General features: G+C 41.6%; 1 protein-coding gene across 1 annotated transcript in view; it reads left to right on the top strand.

Moving 5' to 3' along the window:
- TMEM241 (transmembrane protein 241) overlaps positions 1-22316 on the top strand; it is a 255723-nt gene that overhangs the window by 76284 nt on the left and 157123 nt on the right. The window contains exons 7-11 of the mRNA XM_082258680.1: positions 1404-1455; positions 8669-8717; positions 11612-11657; positions 12002-12037; positions 20371-20405. Coding sequence (XP_082114806.1) covers positions 1404-1455; positions 8669-8717; positions 11612-11657; positions 12002-12037; positions 20371-20405 — 218 coding nt within the window. The remainder of the gene's footprint in view (positions 1-1403; positions 1456-8668; positions 8718-11611; positions 11658-12001; positions 12038-20370; positions 20406-22316) is intronic.

Genomic DNA, 22316 nt, shown 5'->3' with positions numbered 1-22316 from the left:
TCGCGGGACGCCTAGCGTTGACCGTTGATTTGCAATAGCCCCCCAAACGCCGAGCGATGTTGCCGCGATTTACGCCCGCCGAATCTCGGCAACATCGCGCAAACAAAATCGCGGGACGCAATACGCTCCAAAAAAGTACAAGAGCTTCTTTGGAGCGTATTGCGTCCCGCGATTTTGTTTGCGCGATGTTGCCGCGATTCGGCGGGCGTAAATCGCGGCAACATCGCTCGGCGTTTGGGGGGCTATTGCAAATCAACGGGCAACGCTAGGCGTCCCGCGATTTGCAATAAATCTCCGAATCGCGGGCGGAACCGCGGCGGTTCTGCCCGCGATCATACGCTGACATGTGAATGCAACCTTAAAGAAACAGAAAGCAACCTGACCCCGTCAGAATCCTCTCTTACATCTGGGTCCCCATCAAAGTCGCCCCCCCCCCCCTTACATTAGAGGGCCGGATAAAATGTTTCAGCAGGCTTTATTTGGCCCCCAGGCCGTAGTTTGGGGCCCCCTGGATCAAAACCAGCAGTTCACTCATGCAGTACAGGCACAGCAGGGGATACCTTTTACCTGCCCAGAGTTGGGTTTTAATACATACTTTATAAAGTCGAAGATCTGATCTGGGGTTATTAATAAATTGTTCACATCATGTAAAACTAAAATCATCTACTTAAAACTTCAACCTAAGTAAAAGTTATAGTTAGCACACCTCTTTCATCAGAAACTTCAGCTTAGGAACTCCTGGTGTTTCCTTTTGTGTGGCGCTTCTGCTGGATCAGGTTGTCATTTAGGGTAAGTGCTCTTGCCCTCAGAGTAATGTTCAGAACTGCTAGACAAATATTCTTTGTCTGCTTTAAAGCGTAGTTCCGCCTCCCCCTCCAAAAATTAAAAGTCAGCAGCTACACATACTGTTATGTTTTTTATTCGGACACTTACCTGTCCTGGAGTCCAGCGATGTCGGCAGCGAAAATCCGGCAGATAAGCCTTCCGGCTTTACAGGCGGGTCCTTTTGCGCATGCGCAATCCTAGTGGCTCGGCGGCAGAGGAGGGAGATTGGCTCGGCCGCAGAGGAGTGAGGAGGGGGCTGAACTTCCGAGCGACGGCGCCGTATCCCGGAAGTGGGGAAGGGTATCCTCCCTGAAAGGTGCCAAATGTGGCACTGGAGGGGGGGGGGGCTTGAGCGGAAGTTTCACTTTTGGGTGGCACTCCGCTTTAAGCAGAAGACATTGAAAGACTTTGCAGAGTGAGAATTTTACAGTAGCTTGAATCCTGCTGAAGCACATATACTCCTTGTTCTTGTAGATAGATATTCAAGAATCAGATCTGCAGTTAAGTATACAAAAACTCTACTATTTCAGCCTTGCTTTTCAAGTTTATGTTGTTACAGATTAAATTTCATTTTTCAGTGTAATACTTTTACTGATCTCAGCGGGGTGTCTTCCATTACATGACTCTCAGGTATGTTTTTTTTTTTTTTCCTTTTTAGCTGTAGCTACTTTTTTTCTATAAGCTTATAATTGTCTCTTTTTTTCTTTTGCAAAAGTGTACATTTTGAATGGAAAAAAAAAAGTTAAACCAAGAGAAAGTCGGAGTGTTTAAATAAAAAAAATAGATAAGAAAAAAAAAAATTACACACACACACACAGTGGGGAAAATAATTGTTTGATCTCTTGCAGATTTTGTAAGTTTGCCCACTTACAAAGAAATGAAGAGTCTATTTTTTTTTTTTATTTATTTATTTATTTTTTTTTATCATATGTGTTTTTTAAATAATATAGACATGATACAAATGTTATACATTGAGTGACAGTTCAGTGAGTAAAATAAGTATTTGATCCCCTACCAACCAACAATAATTCTGGCTCCCATAGACTGGCTACAGTATGGGCTCATGTGGTACACAGATTAGTCCTGTCAATTTAATGGGCCATACACACTATACAATTGTCTTTTAGATTTTTTTTTCCTTTAGATTAACCCAAACCATGTAATATGAGGTCAGATCTAAACCCTTTCAATTTGTATGCGATCAGGCAGGCCCTTGCACTGCATAGTTGAAGGTAAATCTAAAGTAAATCTAACAACAAAAATTTTATAGTGTGTATCCAGCTTTAGAAGGTGTTCCTAAGGACAACTCGTTATGTGTATGAAAGACACCTGTCCACAGAATCTTTCTTCCTTTCCAACACACCATCATGGGAAAAAACCAAAGAGCTGTCAAAGGACCTCAGAGACAAGATTGTAGACCTGCACAAGACTGGAAAGGGCTACAAGACCATCAGCAGAAAGCTTGATAAGGAGACAACTGTTGGGGCGATTATTCGCAAATGGAAGAAATACAAAATAACCATCAATTGCCCTCGGTCTGGAGCTCCATGCAGGGTTTTGCCCCATGGGGTAAGGATGATCATGAGAAAAGTGAGGGATCAGCCCAGAAATACACGTGAGGCGCTTGTGAATAAGCCTTGGCGGTTGGGACCACAGTCTCCAAACAAACCATTAGTAACACAATATGCCGCCATGGATTGAAATCTTCCAGTGCCCACAAGGTCCCTCTCCTCAAGAAGGCACATGTAATGGCCTGTCTGAAGTTTGCCAATAAACATGTAAATGATTCATAAAAGGATTGGTAGAGGAGACCAAAATTGTGCTCTGGCATTAAATCGACTTGCTGTGTTAGGAGGAAGAAAAACTTCCGCCATCCCTACAGTGATGCCTGGAGTTGGAAATATTATGCATTCGGGCTGTTTCTCTGGTAAAGATACAGGCCAACTGTACGGGCCAATTGAGGAGGCCTTGTATTGTAAATCTTGGATAAGAAACTTTTTCCCTCAGCCAGAACACTAAAAATGGGTCGTGGATGGGTCTTCCAGCACGACAATGACTCAAAACATACCGCTAAGGCAACAAAGTAGTGGCTCAAGAAGAAGCACATTCAGGTCATGGAGTGGCCTAGCCAGTCTCCAGACCTTAATCCTTTAATAAATGTGTAGAGGGAGCTGAAACTTCGAGTCTCCAAGCCACAGCCAAGAAACCTTAAGGATTTAGAGAAGATCTGTAAAGAAGAGTGGACCAAAATCTCTCCTAAGAGGTGTACAAACCTGGTAACCAACTACAAGAAATGTTTTGCCTCTGTGCTTGCCAACAAGGGTTTCTCCTCCAAGTACAAAGTCATGTTTTGCTTGGGGATCAAATACTTATTTTATTCACTGAATTGCAACTAAATTTATAACATTTGTATTAGAGCTGCACGATTAATCATTTAAAAATCGCAATCTCGATTCCCCCCCCCCCTCTCAATCCTAAAACAGCATTTCCTCGATTCTTACAGAGCTGTCAAAAAAAAAAAAGAGCCTCCGGGGAAATGTTTATCAACATTGTTAAGGCTGCTAGATAACTATAAGCACAATGTTTTACAATGTATCATTTCACTCCTTTAGATCAAAGGAATGAACGTCCTGTCTGTAAGTTGGGGTAGTTTAACCTCTTAAGGACAAACCTTTTTCTGACACTTGTTGCTTACAAGTTAAAATCAGTATTTTTTACTATATCCAGCTGATGACGTATATAACCCTGCAGTTTACTTCCTCTTTCAGTGTGCAGTTACCCCCCCCACAATACTTGCCTAAGCCCAATTTAAATCCAACCATGTGCACGAGATCTGAGGCTCTCCCGGGTCTCTTCCCTCCTGACTGGCTGGAATGCATTGGCTCCCGCTGCTGTCAATCACAGCGGGGCTGCACCGTGCTCTCTGTGTCGTATGGATGCAGAGAGCTGGCTCGGGAGCGAGCACTCACGAGTGCCCCCACAGCAGGGGGCTTTCTATGGGGGAACTCAGGAAAGGGGGGACCCGAGAACCGGAGGATTTGGGCTGCTCTGTGCAAAACCCTTACACAGAGCAAGTAAGTATGACATGTTTGTTTTTTTTAATAAAAAAAATTTCCTTTACAAATCAATGTAACTTTCCCTTTCGATGATGATGGTAAACAGGACAAATAGAGAGGGTGAATCTCCCAAATGAGGGCATAGACAACAATACAAACTGCCAGGTGTTCTTATCCCTCTACACTCTATCCAAACTTTAAGTTACACTTTAAGACACACACACATGAAAGTTATTGTATCCCTAATAAAAATTTCTTGGCTTTAAGCAAAAAAATAATGTCCTGGAAGCAAACAATATAAACATAACTTTAATGATGTTATTACTTAGTTGTTATCTAGTACGTATTATCAACTTTTGCCACCTAATCAGCTGCAACATTGTACTTGGGTGCATTCTGGAAGATTAAACTGGGAAATGTGTATTGATCTTGTATAAAAGCGACTTCATTATGTTAAGTTGTCCCTCGTTGGTTTTCAGGCTGTTCCTGTAAAGAGTCTCATTTCTGTGGTCACTAAAATGGTTATCTCCTTGCTTTTTTTTTTTTTACCTTTCCCAACCCCTATGTTCTTACCTTCGTTGTGCTGGCAGATGGCTGTCTTAATGCACCTTGTGCTTCTACAGATTAACTTTCCACAAAGATCCCTGAGACGGAGATTGTATATTTTCCACTGTACTAAATGGGTTCAGTGTGCAGGGATCAGTTTTTTTTTCTTTTTTACTGGAGCCCACAAATCATATTTCAGAGTGAGCCATCTGTATTTTATTTACCGTAGCCGAGAAACTTTAATCAAGTAATGTGTATAGGCATCACTTATAATGCCGCAATGGCGAAGTGCAGCGACAAGCAGATATATGTGCTCACATCTCTGCAAAAAATAGCTGACTAATATACGATACATCTGTGAGTTCTAAACTACGTATAAATAAAATAAATACATTTGTCGGTAAAACAGCAGTAAACCATAAAAATGTAGGAAAACTCAAACCTTTAGTTCTTAGGTTTCTAAAAAAAATGTTCTAGCAGGGCCCTGTCTTATCCATATATTAACCACTGTTCCAATTTTAGTAAGGTTCAATACCTTTTAAAAAGGAAGCCTTTTTACAATATATGGTAGAGTTATTACAAAAAGACACGGATATTGGATGATAATTCTATCACCAGTCTTCTATCGCCTACGTAGCCCATATAGTGGTCCTCCTTTGGATACTGTATATAGTGCTGGAAAGAATTAGATCTCCCGTGTAAATCGATTTTCACTGTATTTGGGGGTTTGCTTTGGAAAGATTCCTTCACTTCCTGACAGGTAAAGTTGTCCCTAGAGGATAGGAAGTGAGGGGAAATCTCTTCCATCATCAACACAGACAAAAGTAAATTTTTTTAGGATAGGGGGATGCTAGAAACTTTGTCAACTTTGTATTGCCATCTGTTTCCCTGTTGCAAATTGTCCTTCACTTCCTGACTGGTGAAAGGTTGTCCGTCCACAGAGAAGGAAGCTCTAATGGAGCTTGGGAAACCAATCTAACCTTTGCCCGTTCTACCCAAAAAATAAATAAATAACCAAGCTGCATCTGGGATGACACGTGGGTAAGATGGGGGAACTTTTTTTAGTGCAGGTTGTCATGTTGGGTTTGGCAGAATTATTTGGCCCATATCCATTGGCTTTTTTTTACTACCAATGCGGCTGTGATGCTTGTACATGTGATGCTTCTATAAAATATCACGCTTTCCCACTATCCCATGTGATCTGGGCATCTCCCATGGGCCAGCAGGCGCAGCTTTGAGTTGTTTTCTTTTTCTTCTCCAATATGGTTGATTTTCTACACACACACATGAGCACTCACCGGCCACTTTATTAGGTACACCTTGCTAGTACCGGGTTGGACCCCCCTTTTGCCTTCAGAACTGCCTTAATTCTTCATGGATTAGATTCAACAAGGTGTTGGAAACATTTCTAAGAAATTTTGGTCCATTTTGACATGATAGCCTCCTGCAGTTGCTGCAGATTTGTTGGCTCCAAATCCATGATGCGAATCTCCTTTTCCACGGCATCCCAAAGGTGCTGTGAAGGATTGAGATCTGGTGACTGTGGAGGTCATTGAAGTACAGTGAATTTGTCATGTTCAAAAAAACAGCTTGAGCTTTGTGACATGCATTATCCTGCTGGAAGGAGCCATCAGAAGATGGGTACACTGTAGTCCTTAAGGGAAGGACATGGCTAGCAACAATTCTCAGGTAGGCCGTGGCATTTAAACGATGCTGAATTGGTACTAAGGGGCCCAAAGTGTGCTAGGAAAATATCCCCCCACACCATTACACTACCAGCCTGAATGGTTGATACGAGGCAGGATGGATCCATCCTTTCATGTTTATGCCAAATTTTGACCCTACCATCTGAATGTCCAATTTTGGTGAGCCTATGCAAATTGTAGCCTCAGTTTCCTGTTCTTAGCTGACGGGAGTGGCTCCCAGTGTGGTCTTCTGCTGCTGTAGCCCATCTGCTCCAAGGTTCGATGTGTTGTGCATTTAAAGATGGTATTCTGCTTACCTTGGTTGCACCACGTGGTTATATGAGTTACTGTTGCCTTTATATCTTCTTTGACCAGTCTGCCCATTCTCCTCTGACCTGGATGGGAGCGTATGTTGTTCTAGAACTTGGGTATACCTTTCAGCATTGATGGTGCCTTTACAGATGTGTAAGCTGCCCATGCCACACTCACTCATGCAACCCCATACCATCAGAGATGCAGGCTATTGAACTGAGCTCTGATAACGACTTGGATTGTCCTTGTCCTCTTTAGTCCGGATGACATGGCGTCCCAGTTATCTTCAAATTTTGATTCATCTGACCACAGAACAGTTTTCCACTTAGCCACAGTCCATTTTAAATGAGCCTTGGACCAGAGAAAATGCCTGCGCTTCTGGATCATGTTTAGATATGGCTTCTTTTTTGGCTCTATAGAGTTCTAGCCGGCAACAGCGAATGGCATGGTGGATTGTGTTCACTGACAATGTTTTCTTGAAGTATTCCTGAGCCCATGTTGTGATTTCCATTACAGTAGCATTCCTGTATGTAACCCAGTGCCACTAAGGGCCTGAAGATCACGGCATCCAGTATGGTTTTCCGGCCTTGACCCTGGAGCACAGAGATTGTTCCAGATTCTCTGAATCTTTGGATGATCTTATGCACTGTAGATGATGATCACTTCAAACTCTTTGCAATTTTTCTCAGAGAAACTCCTTTCTGATATTGTCCACTATTTTTTCTGCAGCATTGGTGGAATTGGTGATCCTCTGCCCATCTTGACTACTGAGAGACACTGCCACTCTAAGAGGCTCTTTTTATACCCAATCATGTTGCCAATTGACCTAATAAGTTGCAAATTGGTCCTCCAGCTGTTCCTTATATGCACATATAACTTTTCCGGCCTCTTATTGCTACCTGTCCCAACTTTTTTGGAATGTGTAGCTCTCATGAAATCCAAAATGAGCCAATATTTGGCTTGACATTTCAATATGTCTCACTTTCAACATTTGATATGTTAATATATATATATTATATTGTGAATGAAATATGTTTATGAGGTTTGTAAATTAGTCCATTCCTTTTTTACTCACAATTTGTACAGTGTCCCAACTTTTTTGGAATTGGGTTGTAGCTGAACTGTAATATTATTGTACCGTGTCTAAAATCTCGTCAGCTGCCCTGTTTTAAACTGTGTGGTCAATACGCCTTCAGTAAATGGAACAATTCACAGCTTCACATGCTGTATCCTGGAGCCATTGTATGTGGGTCATTTTGTTCGATGTTTGTGCAGAGCAATGGGTTTATCACAGGACTGAATTTGCACAAAGCAGGCAGTAGGTTGCTAAAAAGCATCATAATAGTGTAATTTTTTATTTAGTTAATAGCATACTTTACTTTAAACGGCTTTGTATCTAAAGTGTCTATCAGAATGGAAGGCAGCGGGTTTGCTTAGTGAGCTGTGTGCAGTGGTAATTATCCCAGCCCATCAGGCAAATTACCTTGCTGTAATTTTTCTGTTTAAATATTAGCTTAAACAATACCTTGCAGATTTCCACTAATAAGAGCATTGTAAGTACTGCAAATTATTGACCTAAAATTGTTATAATCGTGCCAGTAATTTATTTATGCTCAAAGTATAAGGAAAAATAACATGTACATCAACTAACGTACGTACAGAAAAGTGAGGCAACACCAAGTGAGAGTACAAGAAAAGGTGGATGTGAGGAGCTGAACTGGAACTTTGCCGTCAGGCAGGGAGCATTTGTTGGGCTTGATGACTGAGCCTCTAGCATAAATCATATCCATAATGGATGCGTGTTTTGTCCTACGTAACAATACATATATTCTAATCGTAATAAAAATATTCTTGTATAGGACACTTTGCAGAATTATTTTATAGATGGAGTCCTATTTTTTTTCTTTGAGCCCTGATGAAGGGGGGGGGGGGTGTGTTTGGTCCTTAAAGCATGTTAGCAATATTTCATCTTCCTGTTGAACCTAATTTTATCAACATGAAATAATTATAGACTCCTAAGATGACTGTCTGACACTCCTTTTTTTTTTTTTTTTCACAAAAGAAAGTTGACAAGGGCGGACTGAAAGGGTTAAGCGCACTAAATGCCAGGGTGTTGCTTATCAATTGTAATCCATATGTATTTCAGCTTTTTATTTATGGGTTTGTCTGGAATTTAGCTTTTAAAAGATTAGAAGCTCTCTTAAATATTCTTTATACACTGTATTATCTTTGTTTTCTTTACAGTTTGATAGAGACGGTTATTTTTGGGCTGTGATTCATCTAGTTTGTTCAGGTAGGTGCACCTAATGGCACATAGCATTAAACTTTGCTAAAAGTAACAAACCATCAGAATTAAAGTGAATCTGTTCCCCATGTTAAATATTTAAAGTGGAAGTAAACCCTCCTTCCGTTTTTTAGCCAAGGAAGCCATCACCTTGGCCTCTATTTAATTTTCAGCTGCCATGATGCTGCACATGTGATCAGTTATGACACCAGCCAGTGGATGGTTTGACAGTTTGGTTGAGAGCACTACCAATGTGACAGTCCCATTCCCGGCACGTGTGGAAATGTAACTGTTTGTTCTTTGAAACTGTTAAATCGTTCCGCTTTAAATGTATAGCCTAAAAGCAGACAAGACACTTTAATAGCTAGAGAAGCCCCTTCTTTGTACCCCCTCATTTAATATTGGTTGGAGACTTGGCTAAACGTAGTCAACTGCCATTCTGCCACTGAAGACCACCATATCATATTTGCAGGTTTGTGGGCTATACCCAGTCACCCATTGTGCCCAAGTGTTTGTGAATAGATATCCTAATGGCACATTTTGTAAAATTGATTTATTTTTTGACCAGAGAAACTCCTTTTGAAATATTTTGTCTTAGGAAAATAATTAGTAGATACAGTGAAAGATTTACATACAATGTATTTCAGCTAAGGTATTTCAGAATAACTACAGTTACCAAATGTATATCCAACATGAATTTTAATACATCTTAACACTTTGCAGCTTGCAATTTTTTTCCAACTTATTTCATGCCACCTATAACTAAACACTAATGTAGGGTATTGCAGGAGCTCAGTCCACGTGCTGACTTTATACATATGTTTTAGAACTTGTAGAATAAAGTCTAGTACACACGACCAGAAAATCGGACAAAAAAATAGCACTTTTCGAAGTGATCATACAATAATTTGATTGTTAGTACACAGCTTTCGAGAGTGGATCATGACCGTTTTATGCGAAACCATCCTGAAGGGACAAACACAAAACTTTTTCTTGTATAATACCAAAGCTGAAGATTTTCGTTTTAACCAGGACAGTATTTGTCTGAAAAAAAATCAGAAGACCAAGACCATGCATGCTCGGAAACGTAGGCCCCTTTCACGCATGCGGATCGTTCATTTCATCCGTTCAGTCACGTTTTTTCAAAGAAAAAAGGGGTGAAGTTTATACCAGTTCGTTATCCCTCTTTTACGTTCTCCAGCTAGAGTCCTTAACCAATTGAGTCCCGGAGCCATTTTTTCATACAAAAATGGACCGTTTGTCCATTTTACATCTGTTTTTTCATCTGATCTGTTTTTTTAACTGAAGAAAAATAGGAATTTGATCCTTTTAAAAAAACGGATGTTGATGGAAGCAGATGTAAACGGGTGATCATTCATTTACATCCATTTTTTCCATAGAGATATATTGATGTCTGTTTTTTTTCATCTGTCAACGGATGAATAAAAAAACGGTCAAACAGTCCGCATGTATAAAAGGGGCCTAAAATATATAATACAATACAACACATTATATCACTTCCGAAATTGTATTGTCATACAAGAATTTTCCTAACTTTAGTAACCTCTTCATTTTAGATATGTAACCAGCATACAAAAAAAAAAAAAACGGATGATCATTCGTCTGATATTCTCATCATGTGTATGAGGCTTAAAGTGTAAGTCCACCCTAAAACTATAGACCTAAACGATCTAACATTAACCTATCTAGCACTGTAAAGAAGAAATCCGTTTACATATCTATCTTTTTTTAAGCCGATCCGACCCGGTCTCCAGTGGCTGAAGCTCTGCTGACGACACAGCCGACAACGGCTGTGAAATGAATGGGGAGTGACGTCACTCATAGACTTACTATGGGGCTTCCGTTGTCAGATGTGTCCTCTGCCCCCGCTTCCACAGAAAAGCTGCGGCTGACAGCTCAGTGTGGGATCAGGGCAAATTGGCTTTATAGAATGTAAGTAAACTGATGTCTTTACATGGCTAGATCGGTTAATCTTAGATCGTGGATGTCTGTAGGTGCAAGGATTTTAGTGTTGGGTGGACTTCCACTTTAGGAATGGTCTTTTAGTTAAAGCGGAGTTCCACCCTAAAATTACACTTACCTCCATCTTCATGCCCGGGGTCACCTGAAAAACAAATGGATAATGACAAATTTTTTTTTTTTTTTTTACTTACCTGGTTTAGAAGAAAATATACTTACCTTACTTCCTCTTCCTCCCCTCGGCGGCCACGGCGATTCGTCACTTCCTGGCTTGCAATGATTGCAATGCCCAGAAGCTGTGCAGGGATGACGCTGCGGCCCCGGAACTGACGGCGGGGCTGGTGCAGTGCATCGTGGGACCGAAGAAGACGGAAGAGGACACAGAAGAGGATCGCGGTGGCTTCAAGCTGCCCACACCTGAGATGGCAGCGCTGGACAATACATTTTCAAGGTAAGTATTTCTTCTAAAAGGTAAGTGCAACCCGGGACAGATCAGGCTAGTCATTGTGGAATGCACTAGCCCTGACTGTCCCGGGGGTATTTTTATTAAAAAAACTTTCCCTGGGTGGAACTCCGCTTTAAGCTCTTCTTCAGACTTCGGTATCCTCTTGCATTTAGAGTATGGCTTCAAAACATTTTCTAAATCTCCCGAAAATCCCACCTTTGACAATTGTCAATGGAACACAGACAACAAGTGTCCCCATTGGAAGATACTCTTCCACTACTGGTCCAGTGAATACTTTGCCTTTCTCACTTTCCCTGAGGACAAATGCCACCAGGACAAATAGTGACGTTACATCTCTCCAATGAGGACACCGATACCAATGACAACCTGCCATGGATCTTTAAAAAATAAAAACTTGGCTGCAGTTATACATTAAATATAATAATAATAATACATGTTCTGCAATATTTTTATTCAGGATGCTACAGAGTATTCCAGAAATCTCAGAAGTCAAGTTTGCTAAGGTAGTATACATTAATAATGGTAACTAAATATACATTTATATCAGTATATGTCTCACAGAACTTTGTGCTACAATGAATTTGGGGCTGCTTACCAATTTAAACTGTAACTGTGTTTTTCTTCTCTGAGGAGCACACTTAAATAATAATCATTCTTAAAATGTGAGGATTATACTTCAATAGTAATAAAGGATACAACACCATGATCTGAGAAAATAAATGTACTTGCCAAGGGCAGTTATTCTTTTTACTTATTACTTTTTACATTACGTAATTTAGACCTAGCATAGCAACGCATCCAAAAAATATATAACACGTCTCATTTTACTTCTTTTTCTTTTTCTCAGTGACCTTGATCAGCAGTATATAAACTATTTTTTCAGGTAAGTATAATTATATATATTTATGATGTGTTGCATAACTGTTTAAAACAAACATAAGGTGAAATCGGGAATGTCAGTGACTGACTAATACCAGTATACTCCATATTTTGAATCTATATCAATGACTTTCACTACTGATGAGTAGTGTTGGGCGAACGGTTCGAACTGAGCATAAGTTTGGCTCGAACATCACCGGTTCGGCAAAAACCCGATGTTCGCCTGCCGAGCGCCCCCACTGCCCAGTGCATTCTAAGCCCTGATTGGGCAAAGCTTTGCCCAATCAGGGCACAGTGAATAGCTGGTTGTTAAGGAGCAGCCAGGAAGCCGGTTGTTGCATCCTTAACGGATGAGTCATCAGCGGTCAATGGGCTTCCCCATTGACAGCTGAATTGAAAAATAAACATTGCTTACAGTAGAAGAATGTGAAAATAAAACAGTGTGGGCCCCCCCCCCCCCCCAAAATCCATATGAGTATATATATGTATGTATATGTTGTTGTTGTTATTATTTATTTTTATTAAAGGAGCAGTGATTTTATTGATGCTAAAAGTCAAACAATGAAAATGAAAAATTCCTTTAAATATAGTGCCTGGGGGTCCCCTTAGTCTTCCTGTAAAATGGCACATTTGTACCGTGTATAGAACCTGCTGCAGCAAAACTGACATTTATGAAGAAAAAAAATTACCTTTTAAATTGCCGGAAATACAATACCAATGCGGCAATGGAAAAATGTGAAAAAAAAAAAAAACAGTGTGCCCCCCCCCCCCCCAATCCATACCAGGCCCTTTTGAGTATAGTATGGATTTTAAGGAGACCCCATCTAGATAAAGGAAGGCCTGTGGATGTGGTGTATCTGGATTTAGCAAAGGCATTTGATACAGTGCATTTGATCATGTTGAAAAATGTAAAGTAATGCATTTGGGTGCCAAAAAATATGAACGCAAGTTACTCACTAGGAGGCGAACCTCTGGGGGGAATCCAGGATGAAAAAGGACCTTGGGGTCCTAGTAGATGACCAGCGCAGCAAGCCAACAGAATACTGCAACTGGAGAGAGTCCAGAGAAGGGAAACAAAGCTAACAAACGGACTGGAGGACTTCAGCTATGAGGAAAGACTACAGCATTGAACTTCTTCTTTTTGGAGAGGAGACGCTTTAGAGGGGATGTGATATCAATGTACAAATACTGTACTGGCGACCCTAGCATAGGGAACAAACTTTTCAGCGAGCGTGAATATAAAAAGACACGCGGCTGTTCACTAAAATTTAGAAGGGAAGCAGTTTAACTTTAAACTGCATAAAGGGTTCTTTACTGTCAGAGCAGTAAGGATGTGAAATTCTTTTCCACAAGCAGTGGTATCAGCAGGGAGCATCGATTAGTTTCAAAAAAATATTAGATGGGCACCTTAATGACCACAACATACAGGGATATACAATGTACTATTGACATAAACACACACACACACACACCCTAGGTTGAACTGGATGGACTGATGTCTTTTTTCAACCTCACTATCTATGTAACTACAGTATGTAAAAAAAAAAAAAAAAAAAGAAAGTGGGGGGTCCTCACCAAAATCCATACCAGATTTTTATCCGACCCCACACTTTTCTTTTTTTAATTTTGATGTTGGGTTACCAGAACCAAATAGCCTGGTATGAATTTAGGGGGGACCCCTGGCAATTGTATTGTATTTCCGGCAATTTAAATGTCATTTTTTTTCTTTATAAATTTCAGTTTTGCTGCAGCAGGTTTTATACACGGTACAAATGCCCCACTTTACAGGCAGACCAAGGGGACCTCCCAGGCCCTATATTTAAAGGAATTTTTCATTTTTATTGTTTCACTTTAAGTATCATGAAAATCACTGCTCCTGTAAAAATGATCTTTTTTTAAAAAAATGTTTGCATTAAATGCATGATATTGTGTCCTTCAGGGCAGTACCTGGGCTCCCATCCCCTTTTTTATAGCCAATCACTTGCATATAAGCCTTCAATATGGGGACTTTTGCTTTTTCAAGTTTGGCCCCATAGACTTTAATAGAGTTCGCAGCTCAGGTCCAAACTTTTTGTATATTCAGGAGTTCTTATGTGAACCGAACCGAGGGGTGTTCGGCCAATGAGTACTGAGGAGTTAAATCTTTTACATCACTACCCTGAACAACAGTGTATAAACTATTTTTTTTTTTTTAAGTTAGTATAATCTGTATACTGTGTTTCTATAATCTTTATTAACATAAACTGGAATGAGAAAACAGTGACTGTTGTCAATAAACTTTATATTGTTAGTATTCTATATGAATGGCTTTCTCTGTTGGTGAGTCAAACCTTCTAGGCCTGTTATGGTGCTCATTAGCAGGTCACACAGGTTCATCCAAAGTGTGGAGTCTAAATACCAGTAGTTCCTCACCAGAGCATCCTGTAAGTGATAATGGCCTGGAATCCTAGAAGCAGCCAGCTTTCTTTTCTACACATTGCCTCTAAGTCGTGGCCAGAGACCAGAGGGGGTGACAGGAATGGGGGGGCTGTGGTGTGGCGACAATAAACCATGCCGTAGTTGAGAGAGTAGTCCGATTTAAGCAGGGGTCGAGGTAGAAAGCAAGCACAGCGTAGTCAAACGGTCCAGGTCAGGAATGAATAGGCAGTAGGGTAGAAGACTGGAAAGTAGTCAGGCACTTTGGGTCAGCAGCAATCGGGCAGGCTTCAGTATTCTATCTCTGAGGTATCTGATAAGAGGACAGAGCGACAGCCGGGTCAAAGACTGGTGCCTAAATACCTTTTAGAACACTTCCAGTGGTGTTAGAGTTTGACACATGTTAGAAAACCAGGAACTGAATTCTAAGAATAGTCACAAGGAAATTGTGGATTGCAGCAGTGCAGAGATAGCTGGAAAGTAAGAGCAATGCCTTAACAGAGCTGTACAGAGATGTAACAGTGCCAATACAGGATACGTTGGTGACATACAGTGCCTTGAAAAAGTATTCACACCCCTTGAAATTTTCCACCATTTGTCGTGTTACAACCAAAAATGTAAATGTATTTTACTGGGATTTTATGTTATAGGCCAACACATAGTGGCACATAATTGTGAAGTGGAAGAAAAGTGGTGATTGGTTTTCAAAATTTTTTACCAATAAAAATCTGAAGAGTGTGAAAGTGTGGCATGCATTAGTATTCCGTCCCCCTGAGTCAATACTTTGTAGAACCACCTTTCGCTGCAAGTCTTTTGGGTATGTCTCTACCACCTTTGCACATCCAGAGAGTGAAATTTTTGCCCATTCTTCTTTGCAAAATAGCTCAAGCTCTGTCAGATTGGATGGAGAGCGTCTGTGAACAGCAATTTTCAAGTCTTGCCACAGATTCTCAATTGGATTTAGATCTGGACTTTGACTGGGCCATTCTAACACATGAATATGCTTTAATTTAATCCATTGCATTGTAGCTCTGGCTGTATGTTCAGGATTGTTGTCCTGCTGGAAGGTGAACCTCTGCCCCAGTTTCAAGTCTTCTGCAGTATGTAACAGGTTTTCTTCTAAGATTGCCCTGAATTTGGCTTTGTCCATCTTCCCATCAACTCTTACCAGCTTCCCTGTCCCTGCTGAAGAAAAGCATCCCCACAACATGATGCCGCCACTGCAATGTTTCACGGTGATGTGCATTGTTCGTTTTCTACCACACATAGTGTTTTTCTTTTAGGCAAAAAAGTTAAATTTTGGTTTCATCTGACCAGAGCACCTTCTTCCACATGTTTGCTGTGTCCCTCACATGCCTTCTCGCAAACTGCAAACAGGACTTCTTTTGGCTTTCTTTCAACAATGGTTTTCTTCTTGCCACTATCCCATAAAGGCCAGGTTTGTGGTGTGGAGTGCATGACTAATAGTTGTGGAGTGCACAACTAATAGTTGTCCTGTGGACAGATTCTCCCACCTGAGATGTGGAGCGCTGCAGCTCCTCCAGAGTTACCATGGGCCTCTTGGCGGCTGCTACTCTGATTAATGCTATCCTTGCCAGGCCTGTCAGTTTTGGTGGACGGCCATGTCTTGGTAGGTTTGCAGTAGTGTGCCATACTCTTTCCATTTTCAGATGATGGATTGAACAGTGCTCTGTGAGATGTTCAAAGCTTAGGATATTTTTGTATACCCTAACCCTGCTTTAAACTTCTCCACAACTTTATCGCTGACTTGTCTGGTGTGTTCCCTGTCCTTCATGATGCTGTTTTTACACTAAGATTAATTTACTAATTGGGTAACCTCTGAAGGCAATTGGTTCTACTAGGTTTTAGTTATGGGTATCAGAGCAAAGGGTCTGAATACAAATGCACGCCACACTTTTCAGATATTAATTTGTAAAACATTTTGAAAACCATTTATCTTCCACTTCACAAATATGTTCCACTCTCTGTTGGTCTATCACATAAAATTCCAAAAAAATAAATTTACGCTTTTGGTTATACCATGACAAAATGTGCAAACTTTCAAAGGGTATGAATACTTTTTTGAAGGAACTGTATTGTCACTATTAGGGCTAGTGTTTGTGTTTTTAAATAAAATACAGAAATGGCTTGAAGCAACTTTTTCTAACAACCGGAGGGCAAACCAAGGCAGAACCTAATGTATCTAAAAATATATTACATTTAATTCTCATCTGAGTCTACAGCCCATCTACACAAGCCCAAAAAATAATGGAAACAACCTCTACTTTTAAAGGCAAAGTAAATTTATTTGTTCACTTTCTCATGCCATTATTCATGTGTCATGACTACGATGCCTGGCATTACTTATAGCCATAGAAAAATTAAAACCTGTAATATAACTGTCCTCCTAAACATTATTGTGAGCGCTATGTTAATACTTACTATTCCCATTTTCTTAGTATTGATAGATTTATACATATGCTGAGTTCCCCCAAGGCAAATCTTTTCAAGCACATTCTACTATATCTACAAATGCATGTTTTCTTTTAATACTGGCTGTCTTCATTCTGGAAGCTAAACAAACAGGATTGCGTTTCCCAGGCCTGGCCGCGTGGCTGCCCTCGTGCTGGTGGAGAAATAAGTTATGAGGTGATATCACAGCATTTTAATGAATGTGCAGGGATTTCTCGCTAATACATGACAGACTGTTTGATTGCTCAGAACCGCAGGAATGTGGTTGGATTACAATAATCAGTGTAAGGAAACTGTTTAGAGTTTCCAACTGGAATTTTCTGTTTAAATTCTTTGTTCTAGACCTCAGTTAAGAGGTTCCAGTTTATATAAAGGAATACTGCTTCCAAAACAAGCTAGACAAGGACTGGCCTGTTAGGTCTTGACCATATATTCCATATCCCCTTGATGCTTCCATAAAGTCCGGTCTCTAGAGCCTAAGTGCATTTCATATTGGGTTCTGTTTCTGGTAGCCTACTGGAAGATGAGCATTATGGAGGCCGGGTTTGGTGGTAGGGCATCTATTAATGTAAGAGTTGAAAAAATTCCGCGCTTAGGATAAGGAGTATATGGAAAAGTAACACCACACTCGGCTGCTGCCCACTACAGAAAATGCAGCCCTAGAAGGGGAGCATCGAATGTATAAGGAAAAATAGAAGAAGTGATTGGCGCTGCCTAGTGGGGTATTCGGGAGATCAATTTGTGGTTGTGTCACTCCTAAGATCAATTATATATGAAGTATGTGCAAATGGAACTGTAATAAAAAGTCAGTGTAATAAAAACTAAATTAAAACCTGTGTGTATCCTTGTAAAAACATAACATATGAACTACTATACAATGTGAAATCAAGGGCCACGAGTGGCAATCAATGTGCAAAAAGTGCAGTGGTATACAAATCAAAGAGGTATAAGCTTAAAATAAGAAACTATTACAATAGGATACAACAAATAAATACAATGTCTGAAAGTGTACAGATAATAGATATAAGGTGCAGGAGTGCAATAGTGAATAATAGGAGTGGAATAATAAATAAATGGATAATTCTATATAATAGCAATCATAAATAAATTCACAGGCAATAAATATAACTATAATAAATATAAGTGATAAATATAGCTGCCAGTAGATAAGTGCAAAGGTGAAAAAATTATATTATGACTGTGCAAAAACCGGCAGCAAAAATGGGTGTCTCTATAGGATATCATACAAATCAATCCCAAAAAAAGTGCAATCACAATGGATTAGTAGATCCGAAAAGTCCTATATTTATATAGTGCGTATACAGCGGTTAAGGTGCTCTTTTCTCTATGCCCGGAGTGTGGTGAGTGGGCGGAAGGTAAGGTGCTCCCCTAAGCCTGGGGTCTTGCGCTTACCAGATTCCTTTACCCCTACAGGGGTAACCAGCGGGTCGATATTGGGAATCGCTCCAATACACTGGCAACCTGGACGTCCCTAGTACTCGATCTCACTCCGTCATAGGTTATATGGCGTCCGCTCAGTAGATACAAAAAACTCCAGTGCAGTACCCGGGTATGAAGAAGAAAAGGGAAAGGAGCCTCCGATAGTGTATTACCGTTTAAAATAGCTTTATTTCGATCAAAAAGACATGTACTCACATAATCATAGAACCTATAGTGCGTCCGTCTGGCATAGGAGCCGCAACCTCCTCTCTCGCGGTGCACGCCTGGGAGTAGCATGCGTGCCAACCGCCGGATGTGCGTTCCGAGCCTCGGGATCAATAGACGGAAATGACGTGGTCACGCTCTCGATGGGTTTCGTCACACTGACGTCAGTGTGACGAAACGCGTCGAGAGCGTGACCACGTCATTTCCGTCTATTGATCCCGAGGCTCGGAACACACATCCGGCGGTTGGCACGCACGCTACTCCCAGGTGTGCACCGCGAGAGAGGAGGTTGCGGCTCCTATGCCAGACGGACGCACTATAGGTTCTATGATTATGTGAGTACATGTCTTTTTGATCGAAATAAAGCTATTTTAAACGGTAATACACTATCGGAGGCTCCTTTCCCTTTTCTTCTTCATACCTGGGTACTGCACTGGAGTTTTTTGTATCTACTGAGCGGACGCCATATAACCTATGATAGAGTGAGATCGAGTACTAGGGACGTCCAGGTTGCCAGTGTATGGGAGCGATCCCCAATATCGACCCGCTGGTTACCCCTGTAGGGGTAAAGGAATCTGGTAAGCGCAAGACCGAAGGCTTAGGGGAGCACCTTACCTTCCGCCCACTCTCCACACTCCGGGCATAGAGAAAAGAGCACCTTAACCACTGTATACGGACTATATGAATATAGGACTTTTCGGATCTACTAATCCAATGTGATTGCACTTTTTTTGGGATTGATTTGTATGATATCCTATAGAGACACCCATTTTTGCTGCCGGTTTTTGCACAGTCATAATATAATTTTTTCACCTTTGCACTATTGCACTTGTCTACTGGCAGCTATATTTATCACTTATATTTATTATAGTTATATTTATTGCCTGTGAATTTATTTATGATTGCTATTATATAGAATTATCCATTTATTTATTATTCCACTCCTATTATTCACTATTGCACTCCTGCACTTTATATCTATTATCTGTACACTTTCAGACATTGTATTTATTCGTTGTATCCTATTGTAATAGTTTCTTATTTTAAGCTTATACCTCTTTGATTTGTATACCACTGCACTTTTTGCATATTGATTGCCACTCGTGGCCCTTGATTTCACATTGTATAGTAGTTCATATGTTATGTTTTTACAAGGATACACACAGGTTTTAATTTAGTTTTTATTACACTGACTTTTTATTACAGTTCCATTTGCACATACTTCATATATAATTGATCTTAGGAGTGACACAACCACAAATTGATCTCCCGAATACCCCACTAGGCAGCGCCAATCACTTCTTCTATATTTCCTTAATCATCTATTAATGTAGGACTGAACTCTCACATCCTCCTTTTTTTCTTTCCGCCTTCCTGTAAAAAGTTTTTTTTGTTTTTGTAATGATTTTCCCTTGGTTATACCTTTAAAAGCTTTCTTTGTGCTGGTAGAAATGTATTTCCTGCTCTCCCTTCATGGGCATGAAAGAGTAACAGCCACACCACTCATAAGTGTGTCTTCCAGTTTACTTAGCTTTAAGGAAAAGGGGTAGTTGGTAAGATTAAGGGGTGTACAGATTTAACCCTTGTACATATTGGGCTGCACACTCCTATTCATGCACATGGAGCGACTACAGTAAGAAAGGAAATAGAGGAAGTTTGTACAGTAGGCCCACAAAGCTAACCTACCAGGAAATCCAGTACGTATCTTTTTGCATTTTGTCCGGTATGAGATGGTAGGAAATCTGAGAAAACGTGCATACAGTGTTTGCAATTTGTGTCTTGCAGTGTCGTCCTGTTGGCCTCTGCCTCACATCCTACTGGTAAGTTTATATAGTTAATGCAAATATTAGTTTGATATTTTTGGCATGGTAACTGTTCATGAAATACACTTTTGTGCAAAAGTACATGCAGCCTAATCTGTAAAAGTGCCAGGTCTTCTGTGTCCACCACTTTGACTATGAATGACAGCTCTTCCAGACTCCTTTCCAACAGTTTGTGATGGCCTTTATCATGTGATGACCTTTATTTATCTCCTTGCTGCTGCACAAATCTCAGCTTCACATAAACGTAAAGCTGGGACTTATCAAAATTCGGCCGGCTGCAGCCGCTAATAAGTGTATTCTGACAGCAGCGGGAATACACTGATCAGTTTTACCTTTAGTCTTTAAAATCATTTAGTCTTTAAAACATTTTCAGCTCTCTGCAGGGCTGTTTAAGACACTTGTGGGCCTGCACAGACCATCCAAAGGAGGTCCCCCTGCTCAGTGATCCCACTACAGCTGTAAAGTTTAAACAAGCAGGCCTGTAGTTGGCCATATATTTATTTTAGAGGCCCAGGACTCGAAGTCCGACCGGAAGGCCGAGAGAAGGGAGGCAGCCTCCGACCTGAGGGTTCCCCCGCAGTCCCGGGAGTCAGGGCCCCCAGTCGTCGTAGAAGAGCTGGGCAAGGGAGGTGAGGAAGAGGGCGCCGCCGGAGAAGGAGGCCTCTCCGCGCATCCCGTGGCCCCATCAGGAGGAGTAGGCAGAGATGGCTGCGGGGCAGGTTTGTTTTTACCTACTGTGCGACTGGGCGCCATCTTATCAGGTCTGGGGGAGCGGGGTTCCGGTGGCGCAGTGCGCAGCAGGTAACGTTGTATGGAGCTCTGTTGAAGGTCTGCAGGGTCAGCGAGGTGGGAATTGCCCGCAGACATGCGTACAGTAGGTGTAGCTTGGCTGAAAGGTAACTGCCGGAGCCGGACCGTCCCGTGGCTCAGCACCGCAGGGCAAGCATCTTCAAATCAGTTGCAATAAGGTTCATACGGGCAGAAGGTCACGGGCATAGAGTGCAAGTTCGGTAATGCAGGAAAAAAGTGGTGTGAGCAATCCACAGCAAAAAGGGATCAAAAAAGACAGGTGAACTTGTATAGGGAGTTGCAATATAGTCAGTGAGGGCTTGGTGCAATACTCTGCAGCTATGATTATGTAGCTGGAAGACCTCACAGCAGCAGACAGGCACTTGGCAGGCTGGTGGATAGTCCGCAGGGGTTGTGACACTCAGCAGGGCTGTGGGATGGCAGGCAGGCAAGAGTGGCAATGTAAAGGGTCAGTCTACAGGCTTTAGGACCCCCCAACTCACATAATCCGCAGGCAGCAAAATCCAGATTCCAGGCTGTGTTTCTCCTCAGCAATGGAGGCCCGGCGATTGCTGGATAAGCTGAAAAGTGTGCAGCCTGCTAGATGTCTCTTTCCCCTGCTGTAGCCAAGATGGCGGACTGCTGTGCAGTGGAGACTGTGGGGTTTGCTGGGGCCTTCCTATGAGGAGCAGGCTGGGATGGATGGGATGGATGGATGAGGGGGCACCCAAAGGAGGAAGCAGGACCCCTATGCGTGTTTGCGACCGCGGCCCACTTCAGGAAAGGCCGCGGCTTCGTGCTGGACTAGGCCGCAAAAAACGATCCTCTAATCCGGCTTTGTTTCTCAAAATAGAGGTCGATATCAGTCCCTGGGGTATAGCTGGGTCCCCCCGAGGTGTTTGCAGCCCACAAGAATGCTGGATGAAGGAGGATTGCAGAGGATTGATGACGGAGAGAACGGAGCTCTCCTCTGCACATCCGTCCATTTTATTTGTGCCTGGGCCGAGCGGGGGGGCCTGCAGCAGGAAGGATGCAGATCGGGAGGCGGCAGAGGGGCCCCAAAGCAAGTTAGGCCTTACCCGATCACCGCTGCCGCGTCCCGCCCCAGGAAAGACCGCG

The sequence above is a fragment of the Pelophylax lessonae genome (genome assembly GCF_965119305.1).
Source record: "Pelophylax lessonae genome assembly, chromosome: 5".
Taxonomy (NCBI): Eukaryota; Metazoa; Chordata; class Amphibia; order Anura; family Ranidae; genus Pelophylax; species Pelophylax lessonae.
Note: the sequence above shows the minus strand (reverse complement) of the source record. Positions and strands in the feature narration are given on the sequence as shown.